The 20,914-nt window shown below is 25.3% G+C and overlaps 1 protein-coding gene across 2 annotated transcripts in view; it reads right to left on the bottom strand.

Moving 5' to 3' along the window:
- Nucleotides 1–385: 385 nt before the first annotated feature.
- The window catches only part of LOC107450096 (sodium- and chloride-dependent glycine transporter 1), a 53,585-nt gene continuing 33,056 nt past the window's right edge, over nucleotides 386–20,914 (bottom strand). For both annotated transcript variants that reach the window (XM_016065820.3, XM_043042129.2), the window contains 7 exons: nucleotides 19,760–19,863; nucleotides 19,543–19,667; nucleotides 18,006–18,118; nucleotides 8,414–8,542; nucleotides 5,980–6,079; nucleotides 2,532–2,800; nucleotides 386–1,477 (listed from right to left, as the gene is read on the bottom strand). In XM_016065820.3, coding sequence (XP_015921306.1) covers nucleotides 1,265–1,477; nucleotides 2,532–2,800; nucleotides 5,980–6,079; nucleotides 8,414–8,542; nucleotides 18,006–18,118; nucleotides 19,543–19,667; nucleotides 19,760–19,863 — 1,053 coding nt within the window. In that variant the 3' untranslated portion in view covers nucleotides 386–1,264. The remainder of the gene's footprint in view (nucleotides 1,478–2,531; nucleotides 2,801–5,979; nucleotides 6,080–8,413; nucleotides 8,543–18,005; nucleotides 18,119–19,542; nucleotides 19,668–19,759; nucleotides 19,864–20,914) is intronic.

Here is a 20,914-nt window from a genome sequence, read left to right as displayed (position 1 = left end):
AAAAAATGTGCTGATGTCATGACAATGCTTCTAATTTTTGACAATTAGATACATAGTCCTGATGATAATAATGCAAATTTAATTTTTAAACTCAATTTTTAAATTTTGTATTTAATTTTTGACAATATCAATTATTATGTAATTCTTATTTTGACAGAACATTTGAAAATGAAACGGAAGTTCCTATAGTAGTTACATGTAAAAGTATCAATGTATTTTTAAGTAAATAAAACTCTATAAGTAATTCACTATTAGACAGTGTATAAGAAGTGGCTGGCAATGGCAATGAGGACATTTTTTAACTGTTTCTAAAATGTGTATATAATTGTTCATTTGTTTGTTTATCCTAAGAATAAAACCATAATATGAGAAGAACAAATTTCCATCAGTTATTGAAATATTTTATTTAATTTTTTGTATAAAACACAGTTTACATTAGAAAGGCAAACAGTGACAATTTGTTTCAACTAAAACCACATATCACAGTTGAGAAATCAGTTTCTAAGAAAGAGTTGAACAACTAAAATACTTTAGTAATATTACTTAGACGTGACAAAAAAAGGAGAGATGACTTGTAATAGTGATTAACATAATTCTAACTTACTTTTCGAAATATTAATGCATTTCCAGTAGAGTCTAAACAAAAAAAAAAGAAAACGTTTCAATGCCACAGACACACGTCTTAAACAAGGGCATGTTTAGTTTTACTTGTAATCTTGTTCATATAAAGAAAAAAACCTAATTTAACAGCTATACCTTTCAATGCTATTTTAAACAACAAATTCTAAAGCCTTACTAAAGCCTAACTTAACAGTTTTATGTCCAAGAAGTAAAAATTGGAATTTTAGTTTCAATAAAACCATAGTTGCAAGAAAAGAGCATAATATACACATTAATTTATCAGCTCTTTAGTCAAAAGATTTTAAAATTATGCAGCGATTGTTTTTAATTTTTATTTGAAATAAAAGTATAAATTTTTTATTAATTACTCCATAAGGAGGAAAAAAAACTTAAATACTGGAGATATAAAAAAATATATAAAAATTATTAAAATGTTTAAAAAGAAAAATTGTCATTTAAAAAGCTATGTAAATGATTAGAAAACTAAGAAATGTATTTTTCTTGATGTAATCTTCAATGAGATTATTAGCCTTCATTTCTGGCTCTGCCACTCAATCGCTTTGTATCCAAGTTGCACAGCAACTTTCCAATTTATTAAGCACATCATTACTTTATTTAGTAAATCTCACACATTCGATAATTCTCAAAGATTATTTTCAGAGTTTAACTGAACATCTTCCTTAGGAAACATGCACATTTCCTCTGACTGGCCCTTCTCGCAACTTCCCAAGTTTCCAAATTCAACATTTTGTGGAAACCGACTCTTTACAATGCTAAGACTTTTCTTGTAAGAAATTCTATTTTCTTCTAAAGCAGGACCCCAATCATAAGTTGGTTGTAAGCAGGATATCACTCTCTGAAAGAAAAAGACAGAGTGGTTAACAACTATTTTTCCCTAAATAAATGGCAGATTTTTCTATCAAACTATAACAAAAAATATTCTGATGATTTCCAATAACAAAATATTTCTTTAATGGTTCTTTAATTTCAAAAGTTACAGAAACTGCTAAAAAAAAGCAGTAATGTAGGTGTTACATCTATGATATAGCAAGTGGTGCACATGATTTATTTTAAAATCAAATTAGTTTAGTACCTCCCCCATTCTCATGCATTATATGGGGGAAATTGCTCGCTTTAATTTAGAGTTGCAAATGTTTGGTATCATCCCTTAATTTTTGCCCACGAGTTTCAAAGCACTCTGCATAAAGCATTTTTGCTTATTCAATAGCCACAATGAGAATTTTTCATTTTTTTCTTATTTATATTTGGTAGATAGTTTTATTGAAAGCATGAATAAGAGCAATTACTTATATTCACTATCTTTATTTTATCAAAAATAATTTTTTAAAATTTTCAGCATTTTGTAATACCAAAGAAGCTTATGAACACTGTATCCCTTTTAGCTATCCTATTGCACTGATTTAACACCCAGCAAACATTTATATAGGACATGTTAGAGTGTTTCAAAGAAAATCTGAGATAAGTGCTTAAAATAATTCAACTCTTTGTTGGAGATCACACAATATTAAACAAAGTAAACTCTTTCTATGAAACACATAGATAGGTCAATCATTGTGGGGTAGTGTATTTACAAGCAATCATATTATAGGTTATTGAACACATAAAAAAGTTTTCCCCTTCCTTGAAGAACAAACTCTTAAGTATTCAGGCAATTTGATTTTCGTAATTTGATTATTATAAGAGAAGAATGGTTGACTAGAAAAAATTTACACTAAAAACAAAAATTTTCGTGCAAGTTTGTGAGTGTAGTGAACCTCTATTATTCTTCATCAGGCTTTATTTAATAAAATGGGATGTCTTCATCACATAAATGCAATAGTTTCTAGTAAATATAACTTCTGATTAAAGGAAATAATGAATTTATTACAGTGTTTTTTAATATTACTTACTTGTTTAAAAGTTCCTTTTGCCTTTAATACTTGTACAACTGCAATAACTGGAATAGGAAGGATAGAGCACAATGCAATCATCCATCCTAAAGCAATTGACCATCCTGGATACTCATAGGTACCATAAGTAACTGGTTTATGATTTATGACAATGAACAATAGAAGACAAATAATAGTTCCAGGTGTTATATAACACCAGCATAATTTAAACCAAGTAGGTGGAGGTCTTTTAATCATTAAGGAAATGTCTTGCATAAATCGATCCACACCTAGAATCAAGATTATATATATAAACTTATACAATTAGCAATGATGTGTTTATATACTAGATAATTCAATTTTAATAAAAAGGGAAGGAAATTCGAAGTCACAATTGTAAGTAAACATTTTAAATTTATTATTATACCTTTAATTAATTATTTAATAAGCAGTTCTTGTTATTAATTTTATTTGATGGTTTTACTGGTTAGATAAACTATTTTAGGTGGATTTAGTACCCCAAAACTTTAAAGTTTATTAACACATAACAATTATGCTATACTTAAAAAGCTCTTATCATGCTTAGAAATAAATTTTATGTTTATATTTATATTTAAGCTGGTTAAGACAACAAAGAGTAATTTTTTATAAAAATATATCAATTGGATCATTGAAGTTCGAACCCAGTTCAGTTGTATTTAATTATAAAAAGCAGAACAGTAATTTAAATAAATAAACTTTAAAGAATCTGGCAATTAAAAAAATTTTTTTGTTGCAAAAACTAACTATTTCATTCAACTAACAGCTATTTTCCTGACCATAGTTTATTTAAAGGAGGAAAAAACAAGAGTTTTTTTTAAAACTCATTTAAAAGCGAAGCATAATCAGGTTTGATGCTGAGAAAATAAGATGGCTTTAGACAAATCATTTTAAAGTTTTTTTTAAATATAAAATGTGTAATTTTTGTAAATTTGAGTAGATTTAAATTTTTTACAAACTTTTTGACTGGTTATAAAGATCACTGGTGTTTAAACTAGCTGAAACCAAATTCAAACATATCTCTTTACTATTAGTTTCCCTCAGATCATAATATACTATTCCAAAATAAATGAGCAAAACTTCAGTACTTGTATAGGTATCAAATATTGATATTCTACTATTAAGTGTAGCTAATTTTAAGTACAATGAGTATTTTTAAGAGAAAAAACATTAACTTGATTTCAGTTGGAAGAATAAAAAGTATTACTATTTACAAGTTTATTTTTACATTATGCAACAGTATAAACATAATAATCTGTTTAAACTTATGCAAAGTGTTTCTTAATGAATATTTAATTAATAAAAACATTTATGAATATTTGAAAAGTTCTTTAAAAAATGGAATAAAATAACTATGCACATTAGGGGTCAAAATTTAATAGTAAGTGAAAAATAATAGAAATAATAAATAATTTCAAACTGTGATCATTCACTATCGAGGTCAAGAGCAAATTAGGTACATAAATAATCAAAAACTATTTTATTTGAAATTGAAGCTACAGTTCTTCACTTGATAAATTGGTCTTAGATGAGAACTTATATAACTATTTCAAACATTAATAATAATTGATCTATGTTTGAATATTTTTTTCTTTGTATTTTATTAAAATACAAATTAGGAAATTCTAATGTGCATGGTTTACTTCATGTTTTGTAAGGATTCTAAAATTATAAATCACCCTGCTTATTTGCATTTTCCAGTTTTAATTTATTTTTCATGTGATAAGCAACTGATTCATTTCATATTACTTTCAATTGCTAGAGCCTCCTATTCTCTTAATCTTACGATCTGTTTGAACTGAATATTTGAATAATTTTTTAAAGCTATTATAAAGGTTTTGTAAGTGAAGTATGCTAAGAATTCAAGCTTTAATGTTAAAGAATAGGATACTCTTAACCAATAGTTTAAATTCTTAAGTTTAACTTTTCTGAAATATTTTATTCATAAATTATAAAAAATTTTCCCTTTATTATTTTGTTCCTTTTAAGCCTTAAAGTGGGGCTGCATTTCTTCGAACGAAAAATCTATTCTGTCATGTCAGTTTATCAGTAGAAGAAACTGAGAAGAATCAGGAAAAAAAGAGGATATAATGTAGAATAAAAAATCTGTACAAAAGTAATAATATCCGCAATTTGAATGGTTTTAACTGAATTTTAAAATAAATTTTACTTTATAAAACTTGATTAAAAAAATGTTTTACATTTAATTTTATATTTTTCTGATATAATTTACTTTTGGTTTAGATTACATATCGAACTAATTTTGACACCACAAATTTTTTGTTCTTGAATGTTTTTTTAATATTTCCTCAATATTAGTTCTAAACTTTGTTTAAAGTATAACTTGTCCCCCTATCACTTAAAATAGATATATTATAGAAATAATCTATCAATTCATTAATTTTTTTTCAGTTTATGTGGATGAATTAGAAATAGATGATTTGAGACACATATTAGGGGAAAAAAATTTTCATTTCTTCTAAAAATTTTTTCAATACAATGCAAAAATCAGAGATACTGCATTTTTTCTCCATTGTTAGCTAATTAAACAAACAATTTTAAATTATAAAAAAAAAAATATTAATTGTTGAAAGTGGTATTTTAAAAGTATAAAACTATAAAATTTTTTAGTTTCTTTTAAAATACAAAAGTATATTTTTAATACTTAATTTCTTTGACAAGCTGTAAGCTGATTCCTGTAACATTAAAATCAGATTAAAAAAATTGCAGTTTTTAATTGTTTTACTCATTATGAAGTTCGGAATAGGGTGATTATTTTTATCAATATTGATTTTCTCTTAAAAGACAATATCAAACAAAGATGTGGACAAGCAATCAAAGAATAGTAAGTAATGAGGATGATCGGATATTAGTTGCAAAAAGAGTTTCAGTTTTTCTTATTCATCTCACTACCATATTATAATAAAATGTTGCACTGATAAATTGCCTTCTAGAACAAAAATAAATTCTATTTATTTCTCATTGGTCAAGGATGAATCGCTGAATTGCTGACTTCAGAACAAAATTTTACATTTAATCATTGTGCATTTACTTTGAAAAAAAAAATCAAGACTTAAAACTTTTTACTGACTGCAAACATTCTAAGAAAAGGACAGAAGTTAACAGTCATACCAAAATGGAAATGAAACTGTGCTAGTCTAATTTGAGTTTACGAACATGTTTTGATGAGAAAAAGGATATATGAATCACATAGTTTTTAAAATAGATTAAAAAAGATTTTAAATTTCTTTTTTGCTTTCATAATTTTATAAAAAAATAAATAAACTTAATAAAAGCCGACTGACTTAGTGCCAGCCACAACACACCACTGAACCTATTAAAAATTGGAATAATCTATTTTTCAACATGACCAATACCAAGATGTAGATTAATATGAAAGTAAATTAGTAATAATAATTCGTATTTATACCATAAATCCATGAAATGCATATTAATTCCAACAATGATATTATCATGAGAGAAAACGCAGCACTATACCAATCCATTAATTGAAGGACATACATTCCACCCTAAAAGAAAAATGTTGTTACAAATAATTATATTTTCAAAACTATAAATATAAATAACTCAAAAAATTTTAAGAAGTGACTCAGATTTTGCATATAAATCATATGCTTTATGATATTTTATAAAATTACATATTAAATAAAAACAAAATAGTAAAGTTTTTAGTTATAATCCTCAACATAAGTATATGGAAAATGGTTAAATTGGAATAAATGTAAAATTTGAAAGCACAAGAGGAAAGAACTGCTAACAATTCTCAACTCAAACATCATTATACATTCAAGGCAATTAAATCTAATGATGCTGTAAATTTAATCTAAACACAAGAGCTGAAGAGGGAAAAGGAGCATTAAAAATCTTAAAAATGAGAAATATAGAGTAATGCAAAGATGTGTTCTAATACTAGGATAGCAGGACCATAAGAATTAATGCTTGCTATTTATAAAGGATGGAGTAGACAGCCTGATCTACAGAATGTGTAACCAACAAGTAAGTCTTGAGTGGTCTTGGAAAAGATATTACAGCTCATGACTTCTCTCCTAGCAGAGAAAAACTTCCTGGGCTAAAAGCTGATTTGTTCTAAAACATTTGCCAAATTCATAAACACAATTAGAATTTAATGAGAGATCTGCAATGCCCTCAGATGGATTTAAACCAAACAATATAACCTAGATCCGTCGTTTCTGTATTTTTCATATTTTATTTTAATGGTCCTATCCTTAAATGCTATTCTTTTAATGTTAATATCAGTTTAATATCATAATGTTAATAATTTTTGAAACTATCAGATTCCTGCAACTATTGTTCCAAAATTCTACAGGCATCGAAATTTCTTTAATTATTCCATGTAGAAAAGAATAACGGTTACACCGATATAATGATAATGGTGAAGAAAAAGTTAAGATTTTTTAAAATTATGGGAAAACGTCTCAAGCATCATGTTTTATGTTTAAGCATCAGTTGATGGAAATGTTAAAATTTGTCATGCTGTTGGTTAAAAAAATGCTTGCAAAAGCTAAAGAAGTGCAAAATGATTCCAATGAATACAAAAAAAAGGAATTTCAACCAGAGCAAACATTGGAAGGCCTCAAAGTTTTTGAAATGACAAGGAACTTTCTGTAATCACACCAATTTATAATTAATGTCCAAAGATACAATATTTTGAATTAATAAATGCTAATTCATCTTTCATTTGCATTGAAAATATTTTTGCATTAAGTACATAATTTTTTCAGTTAAACGTTTTTGATACTTGTTGTAAATTTATTACCAAATTTTTAAATCCATTACTTCTTTATTACTTTAATGCATTTTCAAACTAATTGATATTTTATGTTGACCTGCATTGATCATTTTTTAAAATCTATCCTTTGCAATGAATGGTTTTAAGAGGAACGATCCATCAAGGGTCTACTGTATTAAAACTTTTACAAGTTCCATTTTGCTACATCATTTTGGACTATCTTGCTGTGATACCAATTAACTCATGATCTTTAGCTCATGCCATGAACTTTTTAATCATTGTTTTTGACTTTGATGTATTTTCATGTAAAATTTTACTGGATTTGGTTCACCAATTTTTTAAGTTGTTCACAAAAATTTGTATCAGAACTTCTGCACATGAAACTAAAAATACAATTGAAGAATATTATCTCATATGATTATGTTGTTCATATTATCTCTTTCACTGTAAAACTATCTCTTGCAATGGATCTACAATTCAGTCAAAAATGTCCTGTATGGTTATCTTAAACATCACTTAAGATGAATCATTGACACATTTTTATTGAAAACATCCTTTACAAAATGACGTCCATAATTTTTCATGTTCTACACGTAAATAACTTTTTTCTTCTCTGGTTAAATCATTTATTAATTATTTTGCTCTATTCTAATATTAAGTTTAAAATTTGCTTTATAAATATGTTGGTTTAAAAAATTAGAAAATAAAACCTCAGAAAGCAAAACCTTCAATAACTTATGATGAACATTACCATTTTAGACCATTACATGTTTCCAGTAATTTAACACGTTAAATTTTTTATCATGCTCCTCGAACATGCAACTACAAATGCAAATTTGCACGTCAATGTCAGTTATACTATCAGGGCTACTATTATGCCATCATCTGCACGTAACTGCTAATTGTTTCATTAAATTTTGCAAAAAACTATTTTAAATGTTTTATGAAGTATTCTTACCTATTTGAAACTCTTATGATATTGTTTATTATTTTTTAAAATAAATAAAAATGTGTCATAAAATAGATAAAAAAATATTTTGAAAACATAATAAAGTCACCATTTAATCTTTTGCTTAATAATAAACAACTTTACCTGTGTAACACATGGCAAACCCAGCAGAAACATCACAAAACATAATGCAGCAGTAAAGAGGGCCTTCCGTTTTTGCAGAATAGGAAATTTATCCACAAATGCACTAACCATAGTTTCAAACATTCCAAACTGGAAAGATAATAGCATTGTATGTATTTTCATTTAAACAAATAATGGCTAAGACTACTAAGAAGATTTGAAACATGTCATATGCTGTGGTCCGCAGGCTAAAGCATTATTAAAATTTTATGTTAAAGCAATCTAGAGTTAAAAACGCTATAAAGTTTGCAATTAGAAAATTGAAAGCTACTATCAGCAAAAAGTAAATGGGTTTAAAATTTGTATCAAATGACTGCGAGAAGCTAAAAATTAATGCTGACCACAGATATGACTAACATGCAAGCACACATCAAGCCACAAGAACTATGAACGATATTGATTACTGAATTAATATCATTAAGTAAAAATACAAATAGTAATATGATAAAATGACTCATATTTAATATCAAAATAATTGAGTATTAAATGCATGAGTTCTATTTACTTAATTTAGACATTCAGTAATCATTTGCAGTTTTCTTGTTTATTTGATGATGCAAAAATTAACAGAATGCTCAGTGGTCAGTTAAAATATGATTGTTAAAAATTATACTTTGTTGCAAGCAGCAAATAAAAAAACTGTTGCTGTATATTCTTTCTTTATAAATAATGTATCTTAAGTATTTTCCAAAATAATAAATCACAAAAAAGTCATTAGCTCCAATTTGAGTTACAAGTTGAAAAGTTAAAAAACTAAATAAAATTTCAAAAATCCTTTTAACGTTGACGCTTAGGAGAAGAGTCTGTTGCTTCCCTCAGCAAAAGACCAGTTATCTATTTGGTTAAGAAGCGATGCTCATTTATAGGAAACAAGTAAAGAATCAAGGCTTAGGAGAAATAAATTTTTTTAAACAAAAATTGTCCAAAGAGCAGAAAATTTAAGTCTCAAAAAAAAAAAAAAAAAAAAAAAAAATTTAAAATTTTCTAACTATTAAGCTGTACAAGGTCAAAAAACAGCTGTGATTTATATTGTATAGAACTTGATATGTTACAAATTTTATGTTAAAGCCTTATTCTTTATTATTAAGCTAACTTTAAAACAGGTAATTTTGGCTAAACTTTTTGTGAGTATTCAAAGAGTAATTGTTATTGAAACAACAAAAAATGAAAACCTTGTTTATTTTACAAGAAACATAAAATTACTTTAAATACAACAAACAAGGTTTTTAAAAGAACTAAAAAGAGAATTGAAGTCACAAAAACTTAATTTTAGTTTTTTTGTTGATATTTGTTGGAATAAAAACAATAAATGAATACAAATTTGTACTTGGTGTTTATGAAAAATTTAATAAAATAAAGTTTTAAGAATTAAAATAGTGTTATGTATAATTTGAAATAAATTAAACAAATCAACTGACCACTCTTAAAAGTAAGCAATTCATGTACATAATAGCTTATACAAAAATAAAAAAAAAGTGATAAATAGTGCACAAAAAGTTACACTGTCACAATGATGTGATGACTTGCAGTTCATGATGACGTCCCCTCCAAAAGGCGCACAGAAACCTAATACTATTATTATAAAAATACACATATAAAGGCATTTAAAGAATCACCTAATGCACACTAATTTGTGCTGCTATACAATTAAATGTTTTCCACCAAAGTAATGCAGCAAATAAAACTATTTTCCTAATAACTTAATGACACTAATCAACAAAAGATAGAAGCTTCCAAATCTATGTTTCAGAAATTAAGAATTTATAGCTTCTGAAAAATCAAAAATTGGTAATTTTTTTTAGTTTATATTATCTATTGTAATGAGGAAAGGCAAAAATGTATGAAACTTTAATAATATTAACTGAGTATTTCAATAAAGTGTCCATTTGTACTAATATTTCAGATGAACAAATTTATTGCTTACAAAATAGTTTTTTTTGACAAATGTGTTGATTAATTACATGTATTACATGCAAGGTATTTATCATTAAAATGAAGTAGAACATTTTAAAAGCTAAATTGGGAGGTTGGTTTAGATTGAGAAAGGAATCCACGAAAATAACCCTTAAAAGCCGAAATATAAATCAGTAATGATATATTATTATAATAATTTGTACTTAAAAATAACATAATAAAGTGAAATATTTCAGTTATTTCAGAAGAATGTTGTCTTTGATGTCAGAATCTGAGTGTTAAAATACATAATTCAAAAAATAAAATTTTTTGTTGTTTGCCTTAAAAAAACTCTGAACAAAAAGTAAGTCTTCTTCATGTCCTTTTCCATTATTTGAGGTTTAAACACAAACATTTCCCCCAGTGGTAGCAAACAAAAGCAAAAATTTTTACAAAAAATTTAATTTGTATAGATGTTTTTCATAACTTAACTTAATCAACACTATTCAATCCTTAACTCACTGACTCAAGTTATCTGGGCGTATTGGGGGACAAAGTACTTTAAACTCTAATAATTATAAATTATAACACATTATTTTAGCTACCACCTTGAACAATAATTTTTTAAACTATGGCAATTCAATAGTTGTTGGAGGGTATTTTTCTTGATATACAAATCTTACTCACTACCAAACATGCAGTTATTTTTCACTTCTACTTTCATACAAGTTTTAAATTAAGCAAAACTTTTACTCTCAGTCAAATAATTTAAAAGTTCTTTTCTGAGTTTCAATTAAAAACAATATACAGTACCATGATTAAGAAAATTTTGAAAAAGAAAAATTAAAACAACAATTAAATATATTTCCAATTGTTTAAAATTCTCAAACATTAAAATTAGTATTAAAAAAACGTAACAGTAGAAAAACAGTTGCATTTTTATTTTGAAATTCCTATACCTTAGACAGTTTCCCTATCTTCTATGCGAAACTTCTTTAGAACAGAACACTAATTTAGTGGTTTTGGGGAAGTGGCTAGTTTTTTTGTAACTGATATAATACATTAAATGTTAGAAAAACTTAATTTATAATTAATAACCTTAAAGAAATAACTGAAAAATTTAAATTTATATTTTCACTTTTTGTCATTTAAAAAATTCTTTTTATAAAATATTAAAACACATTCTTGCCAACTTATCCACATTACAATATTTTGAATTGTGATAAATAATAACTGTACGAATTTATAACTATATAAATTTGTAATTTTAAAATAAAAGTTAAGCAAAATTAGAATTTTACATGCTGCATATATAATACATAAATAAAACAAAAATAACAGATACTATTATTTTCATAATACAAAAAATAAAACCATGATATTGAAATAAAAAATTTTATTATTTGTCCTCCAGTAATGAAAGCTAAATTTCAAGAATTAATAATAATTGCGATAAATCCTCTAAAACTATAATAGTTCTAGTATCTTGCTCAGGCTGTTTTTAACAGTTTTAAATGCTCAATATAAATATATGTTTAATAGAGAATTTTTTATATTCATGACATAAATAAGTTTTTATTTTTAATGTTTATACATATTCCTTAACATTATCAAGCTAATAAATTAAATACAGAAAAGTTATGAAATGAAATACTTAATGACATGCAATGAAGTTGCAGAGTAACAAAAAAAAATATGCTTAAATTTTTTGATATTTAGTTTTGAAAATATTTATGAAATAATTTTAAATTTTCTATCTGCCATAGCTACCAATAACTTTTTTTTGACGAAAAATGTAGTGAATTTTTTATGTGTTTGCAAATGTTTCTGTTAGAGGACAAATAAAATATTATACGAAGATAAATAGGTATTATAATTTTAAATTAAAATGTTATTGTATTTTAAACATGTTAACTTTTCATTTCAAAATATTAACAATAAATAAATCATGCATGTTGAAAAAAAAAGTTTAAATAAGTGAAAAAGTGAGCATAAATTATTTTATCAGCATAAAAATATCTTAAAATGAATATACTTTATTATAAATAAAACAAAACTTGAGACATCTTTACTGACTTTTACTAAAGACCTGTTTAAAAACTATCACAAAATCTCTGATAAAATAGCAATCAAATAAATTTTCTATCTAAAACTTTAAATTAAAAAGAAATAAATTAAATTTTGCAAACTTAATAAAATCAAGGTAAATGTGCAAATTAATGGCGGAAAGATAGATTTTTATTCACTAACAAATGTTTTATGTTGATATTAGTAGCAATCAAATGCCCTACATAATTTAACTGGCCAATTTAATTTAAGAAATATTATCAAGTAACTGACTTTTAGGTAAAGACAAAAAAAAATTCTCTCTTAGAAGTCTTATTTTATTAGGTAATAAGATTGGTTATAAAAATAAAACTTATTTCATATAAATCTTTTACTATTGTCTGATAGCTTAAAATAAACAAACAAAATATAAATAATAAGCTAAAAGCAAATAATAAAAACATCACATAAAGTAACATAAAAAAAAAATTACTTCTTGTAGATATTGCTTATATGTTTCAATTAAGTTAGAGTTTAACACTTACGTTTCAAGTACAACATTAGTTTACTATAAAACACTAATTTATATTTTTTTTCTAATTCAGCAAAAACATTTGTTTATATTAGCAATATTTAAAATTTTTAATTAAGATAGAAAATAAATAGAAATCAAAATTTAAATGCTTTGAAAAAGAATAAAAACCATGGGAATAGAAAAGAACAATGTAGTTGTTATCAAAGCCAAAACTAAACTAGATTTTTACATGCTAACAAATATCATTACGGCCAGACAAGCCTGTTTAAATACATCAGGAACACTATGTCAAAAGTAATGTCTGGTAATGAGAGTATTCAACTTAACTGATGAATATAAAATTTAAAAAGAAAAAAATTTATAGAAATTATTTCCCTTATGAAAATTCAAACTACTTATAATTGATTTTATGATACCTTTTAAATATAGGGTATTTCATGAAGAATACAGATTTTTAAGGAGTAATAAATTAGCCAAAATTGAAGTAAAATTTAAAATGCATTTAATTTGATTCAACATATACTTTGAATTAATAATATTAAAATGTTATCAAGCCTGTATTATGATAACAGGAAAACTCAATCACAAGAAGCTCATTCCCATATCGTGACACATCAATATCATATTTTGGACCATCTGAACATAATGATATTAAATGAGCAATTTTTGTAACAAAGGCAAGATCACACCCACAGATTCAACAAAGTTTAGAAGCAATGTCTGTGTTGTATTCCTTATTTTTAAAAAAGAAATTTAGTAATAAGAACAGGCTCATAATTGAATTAATCCATGACAACAAAAGAGGTTGAAATGTAGACTTAAAGCAGCTTTACCTAGCCAAACAAAACAGTTATGTACGTAGAGCAAATAAGTAAAACATTTTGCTACAAACTGAGTCTGATGCAAAAATAAAATATGAGATCACTAGGGTTCCCTAAGGTAGTGAAATTTTGCTTAGTTGAAAAAAAGCAAAGAGTCAAAGGGGCTTCCTTGATTATAAGTTATCTTCTCCATGACTCTATATGATCTTCTAATCAGATGTTCTTTTAAGAGATAGTGAAAAAAATAAGTACAGTACACTTTTAAAACAAATAATTATGTGCAATTAAAATACTTTATGAAACACCCTATATAAAAATGAAAGAATTATTATATTTCTAATCCCAACATTGCAATAAAAAAGAAAAAAAATCAACACATTGAATATTTATATTGTAGAAATATATCTCTGTGTTTTGAAACTTCATAAGACCTACTTTCAAACACTTTATTTTTCTAAATGAAAACTATTGTGTAACAAAATTTAGAATTTACTAAAGAAATTGATTGAAATCAGTGTTCCTTCCTCAATAGTTTTAGTTTTTACCAAAATGTAAGGAAAATATATGAACAAATTTGATTAAAGCTTTAATATTCATGTTAAGAGTAAATTTAGATTAAAAAAAACTGATTTTTAATTTAAATATGTTACCCATTTAATACAGACTTCTAAGCTTCATTTTATTCCATTATTCAACTTAGTAAATTTTGAGCAATTAAACATAGAATTCCTGTTGTATGAAAGAATAGGCATACATTTATATAAAGCAGAAAAATGTATGCGATTCCAATATCCACAATTTCCTTTTAGTTATTAATTCATTATTAATCAAAAAGTTTCAAAAATTAGAACTGATACAACATCACATGAAATAAATGCTATAATGAATTATAAATGGTAAGAAAGAAAATAAAGAAAAGCTTCAATGCAATCAGGATAGAAACTTTTTTGGCTATTTAAAAATTAGCAATTTTTAAAGTTCACTGACTAATAAAATTTACAAAATTTCATATATTTAAAAAAATAATATTAGGTAGTATGTAAGAAATTTGCATCCAAACTGTGTGTGTTTTAATAAGTTAATGTTTCTTTAAATATAATTAGTTTAAATTTTTGATTAAACTAAGAATTGTTCTAGTTAATAATTTCAAAAGAAAAACATGTTTAATTGTGTTAGTTACTAATATTATGAGGTACTTTTGAATTTTTCTGTGATGTAGTTAAAATGAAACAGAAAGCTGAAAGCTTTAAATAAATGGATTGTGTTAAATAATGTCTTCTAGACAAGTTTGTCGATTTTAAAAGTAGATATTTAGTTTGATAATTTTTGTTCTGTTTTCCCTGATTTATATTTACCATAGCTAAAAAGTACCTCCTTAGCTGCTGCAGAAGAATCGGCAGTGAGACCGCTGGAACCTTTTTGGCCCCGTCAACAAAAACTGACTGTGTTCTCCAGTTAAGAAACAATAAAATAAAGCTATATTATGTTTCTTTACTTAAACAAAATTATATAATACAGTAACAAGATTGATGAACCCTGGAAATCACAGTCAGTTTCTCTCTCCAAAGGTAGGAAAAAATCTGCTGAAAAGCAAAAACCAAATCATTGATTTCAACAGAATGCTTTTGAACCATGGCATGGTAAATTTTTGTTTCGATATAAAAATAATTTCATGAGACAATGTATAAAAAGTACAGTAGAAGTCTCCATAAACCTATTTCATTAGTAAACTATATATTCACTGAAAATTAACTCTTAACAAAGAAAAGAAAATTAATAAATAAATGAAAAAATAATAAAAAAAGAAAATTGAAAATTACTTAAAATTTTTATAGAAACTAGACAACTGTAACAGCTCTCACAATCTCTTGATGATTCCGTAAACAACTTTAAATTTTTATAGAAAAAAATTAGACTGCTTGTAATAAGCAAAACAACTATTGACTATTTATCATAGTGAAAAAAAAACATTTTTTAGTTCAAAAGTTTAGAATGAATATTTATGCCCTCATTAGTACTCTACATATTTTCGATATAATTACTAACCTCTACTGTTTTAACTTAGTGATTAGAAATCAGCAGATAAAAAATTTTAACTGATTTATATTACAGATAAGGAAAATCTGGTTATGAAGTTATTCAATGACAACTTTCTTAAAATTATCATTTTGAAGTCGAAAAAGAAAATAGCTGTATTTCCGTAAAAACACATTTCTCAGACAGCCATATTATTTAAAAAGTCAAGTACTCACATAACAGCTGTCAACTAAGAGGGTAAAAGTTCAACAATTGCATGACATCACAGGGGTTCAATTTTTGAGGGGGATGAAATTAAATTTCAACTAACAGTCAATTAAATAACAGTCAACTAATTTCAATTATCAGTCATAATAGTTCCGTAATTCACTCAAACAGAAAAAAAAATCTTAAATAATTGCAAAAAGATTAATAACTTTTTCTCTCTTTCTTGTTCTTAACTTTAAGGAATTTAAATCCATGCTAATTCACGAAAATTTTCTTTATTGGTCTGAAATATTGAGATTTTTAGAGAACTCTAATTAGCGAGGGGAACATATACCCTACCTCCAACCAATGACAACAATGGATCTGAGTGAACTTCAAGGTGTTACCTGGGGTGGAACCCCAGCCTTTCACAATAACTTGTGACATAGTTTAAAGAGGAAAAAAAAATCAGAATTCTGATTATATACTTCCTAGTAGAATAAACAAGGTTTCTTCATCTCGTTTTATATATAAAAAAAGGTGATTAAAGAAGAAATTGTCTACTTGCACTAGTATCATAATGATAAGGTTGAACAATTAAAAAGCAGGAAAATAATCTTTTAAAACTTGAACTTTTGGTAAGAAAATATGTAAACAAAAAGATAGTTCAAAACTTTCAGAAAAAAAATTCTGAAGATACATCAATAATTTTAGTACTTTAATTTATTTATTAATTTTTTTAATTTTCAAACTGGATTCTAGAATGAACATAATAGCTAATTAATCATTAATAAATACTTATTTAAATTTAGATAAGTGATAAAATCGTTTTAATGAAATTTTATAATTTCTTTCACACTAAAAATTCATTTTTCAAAAATAATATTACTTATATAGGTACCCACAACTGACTGAAGAAATCTCATTTTAAAATTGGAGACATTAAAAGACACTGCTATTGTATCTATCAGCTTATCTCTTTAAAACTTTTTATATCAACTTTTTCATGTTAACAAAAGCGGCTCATTTTCTCACTTATCAGATTTTCTCAGAAATCAAAGGTATGTAAAATACCAAAATTAATATTTTCTTCAGTTAAGAAACACAGTTTTTTTTTATAGATATTACTCATTTTCAATGTATACAAAGAGTTTACTTAAAATCTGAATTTTAATATCAGATTGAATGTAATAAAGTATCTACTAGAGATGCAAATAATAAAGAACAGGACAAAAAATTTTCAGTGAATATATAGTAAGTAAATAAAGTAAATACTTTACCGCAATGACAAAATTAATATTTCAGAATTAATTTTTTTAAGTGTTCTTATATATTAGTTTAAAATTGTAAAATGATCCTTGAATGTTTCCTCATAAAAGTAAAAGGAAACAATAATCAGAAACAGTTAACTTGTATACAAGTAAATCAATTCATTTTTTCTCAAAAGAAAAAAAAATGAATTGAAATCACTTAATAAATAAAAATAATCAAACTCAAAGAACTATACATTTAAGCAAAAACATGTTGCAGCAAAAATAGGTCATCTGTCAGCTAGAAATAAATCAAAAAGATTAAAAAATTGTTAAATCAGAGACTGTTTTTATCATATTTAGTAAAAGATTTTGGAGAAATAGAAAACTGATACATAAAAAATGGAATTTTATAACAAATATTTTCCAAAAACTTTAATTAGAAAAATAAATACATTTTAAAAAAATTTATAAACATTTATTTATGCAGGTGTCTATTTTAAAAGCACAAGGCATGTTTTCAAAAAATTCTATTATGAAAATAATTCCAATTTTAAATTTTATTCTTTGTAGAATCATTGACTTTTAATCATACACCAAAATATGGCAAAAGAGGTGAATAAGGATTTATATCTGGCTTTTGTAACATAAGTGAATTACTAAGAAACAGATACTTCTCATTGTATTTTGAGAAATTCTTTCAACTTATATAGGATTTATTTCTATGAGACAGATAAGGACCTATACTGAAACAAATTAAAACTTGGATAGAAATATTTCTTTACCTGGCTATCCAAACCAATGGAAAAAAGCATAATGAAAAAAAGAAATGCCCACAAGGGCGAAAGAGGCAATCTGGATACAGCCTCTGGATATACAACAAATGCAAGACCTGGTCCTAAAAATAAAAGTCACTGCTGTTAAGTAGTAAAGATAAAATAGTATTTCATTTTCACTATTAAGATTTTAATATTCTTAAGCAATAAAAAGCTAACTTTTTAATACATTTTTCAGTCTAAAACAAAATTTATAATTTAAGTATTTTTAATTTCGGGCATATATATATATATATATATGTTTGAGATATAGCATATTCTATTTTTTTACTCTCATAAATATTTAACCACAAAGAAAAAAGCCTAACCTCAATATTTCCAGCTGATAAGTGATTCAGCTGATGAAGTCACAGTTAAAAATGCATGTGTCATTTAACGTTTACATCATTATTTTCTTTAAATACTTGAGCATATTTGTTTTCATAAAAGAAAAAGGCTTAACACATAAATGAAGCTAATATTACTAATATTAAATGATAAAAATCTTTTTTTTTATTTAAAAAAAAAAGATGCATAAGTTAATAAAAAAATGTTGGTAGTTACTTCTAGACAACTTTTTAATGACATATTTTTAGTTACCCATTATAAAGTTCAAAAACAAAATTTGTTAAAGAAAAGTATATTTATTCAAAGAAAAATATTTTTGCATCTTCTTGCACAGATAAAAAATCTGAACTAATTATATAACATATTTAATGTGTGCCCACTTAACTGTGAGGGTCAAACTTTATGTATTGCAATAATGGAAAAAAATTATCTCTATGAAAAAAAGAGAAAATAAACTTATCTCTGAATGTAATGAATATTTGCTACTAATAACTAACACTTTAATTAAGAATGTTACAGCTTCAGAATTTCAGATTTAAATCACGAGTTTTGTAAAACATAGCATATTTCAGTGAATAATTCAGTCTCTCTTCAAGAGAGTTGCTATTAACAAGTTATTCAAATTCAACATAAACACCTCAAGAGGATGGGGGTTTATGATTTGTTTACTTTTGCTAAGGGAAATGGGAAGTTAAAAATAGCTAAAAACATGCTTTTACTATATTTGAACAGCCATTTATAAAGATGATTAAGTTAATATTTTGGAAAAAAGACTTATACTTAAAAAGACAAGTAATGTAGGGCTTAAAACGTTAAAATTGCATCTTTTAGTACATAAAAATCAAATAATTAAAAAAAAATTATTCAAGGCAATTTTTGGCTCACTTCGTACTTAATACTGCTTTACAGAACTTAATAATAAAACGTCATTAAAAAAAGTTTTTTTTTAAAGCATTCTTATTCAATAAGTAGTTACACTAGAAACTTTTTAAATATAGTTTCTGAAATTTTTATTTAAAGAATACTTATGTCTCAACCAATACTGAGTAAACAGTTTTCTTTACTTTGTTAGAGAAGATAATAATTTAAAAATAAATTATTAAGTAGGAAATTTACATTCTGAAATAAAAAATTTGAAGTTTTGGCAGTTATTTAATACCTTGTGAAACAACTTCTTCAATTGATTTGCCAGTTTCATATGCCATGAATCCAATTATTGAAAATACAACAAATCCAGCAAAAATACTTGTACCACAGTTTATAATTGGAATAAGTATAGAATCTCTGGAAATTAAAAACAATAAAATATAAGAATATTTAAATTACATAAGATACAACTATTTTTCAAGTAGAAGTAAGTATCAATAAATACTCACCTATAAACATTATTTGAAAATTTATTGTAGCTTGACATAGTAATCACAGCACCCCATGCACCTCCAACAGAGTAGAATATTTGAGTTGCTGCATCACCCCATACCTGAAATAAAGTTTGAACTATCAATTAAAGGTCATCTAAATAGTATAAAAGGATTCATGCACAAAATTTTTTGGGCTAATATAGTGATAGTGTATATTATTTAAAATTTATCTATGAGAATCCTACACACATAAAATTACGCATTTTTAAGGTACACATTAATGTAAAATTTAGGTCCTATTAACACATGCATGCTATTTTTATAAATATTTTTTAAGCTTGGAATATCAGGGTCTATTATGTCTTAACTTCTGAAAAATCCATTAACATATCTTAAAAATGATGAAGTGTATTAGTGAACAATTTTAAAATTTAATATCAAACAATATAACACTTAAAAGGAAATTAAGGTACTGTAGCAAAATTAATTCATTCCAAAGAACTTCCAAGAACAGCACTCTCATAAATTTACTTTTACATGTGAATATCTTAAAATCATGTATTCAAAATTTGCCAAGACAAGATATAACATACTAGGGAAAAAGTTTATATGAAATTACACTAAGTTGTTGAATTTTAAAAACTATAACACTGGTAAATAAAACAAAAAATAATAAATAAGTAAAGCAATTTTTTCCCAACAGCACAATCTATAGTTGAAAATAATAAGCATATTCTAGCCCCTCCAATAAAAAATATTGCACTTTATACATAAAAATAAATTTATTAGATCAAGCAAAACTTAAGTTGTTTTGAGTTTTGCCAACTAACTTAAAAATGGATAAGTTATTTAAAAAAAAAATAAAGGCATTTAAATTGCACTTTAAGGTTTTGTATGCAAATTGCCTTACTTAATTTACTTTACTCAATGATAATTTCTGTTTGTAATTTGCCTCTTCATCCTAAGAATAGCTCATTGAAAGCACACATTTTTAAATAAACACAAAGGCTGTATTTACTTTCAGTGGACAGCACGTAGAATACTTATTTTTAGTTTGTAAGAATAAAAATGTATCAAATTTAATCAAAGTTATCAAATCAAGTAAAAATTATCAAAACTTGCTGAGACACTATTTTATAACATTATCATAAACTTACAAAGGAAGTCTAA

Source organism: Parasteatoda tepidariorum, chromosome X1 (assembly GCF_043381705.1).
Source record: "Parasteatoda tepidariorum isolate YZ-2023 chromosome X1, CAS_Ptep_4.0, whole genome shotgun sequence".
In the NCBI taxonomy this organism is placed as follows: Eukaryota; Metazoa; Arthropoda; class Arachnida; order Araneae; family Theridiidae; genus Parasteatoda; species Parasteatoda tepidariorum.
Note: the sequence above shows the minus strand (reverse complement) of the source record. Positions and strands in the feature narration are given on the sequence as shown.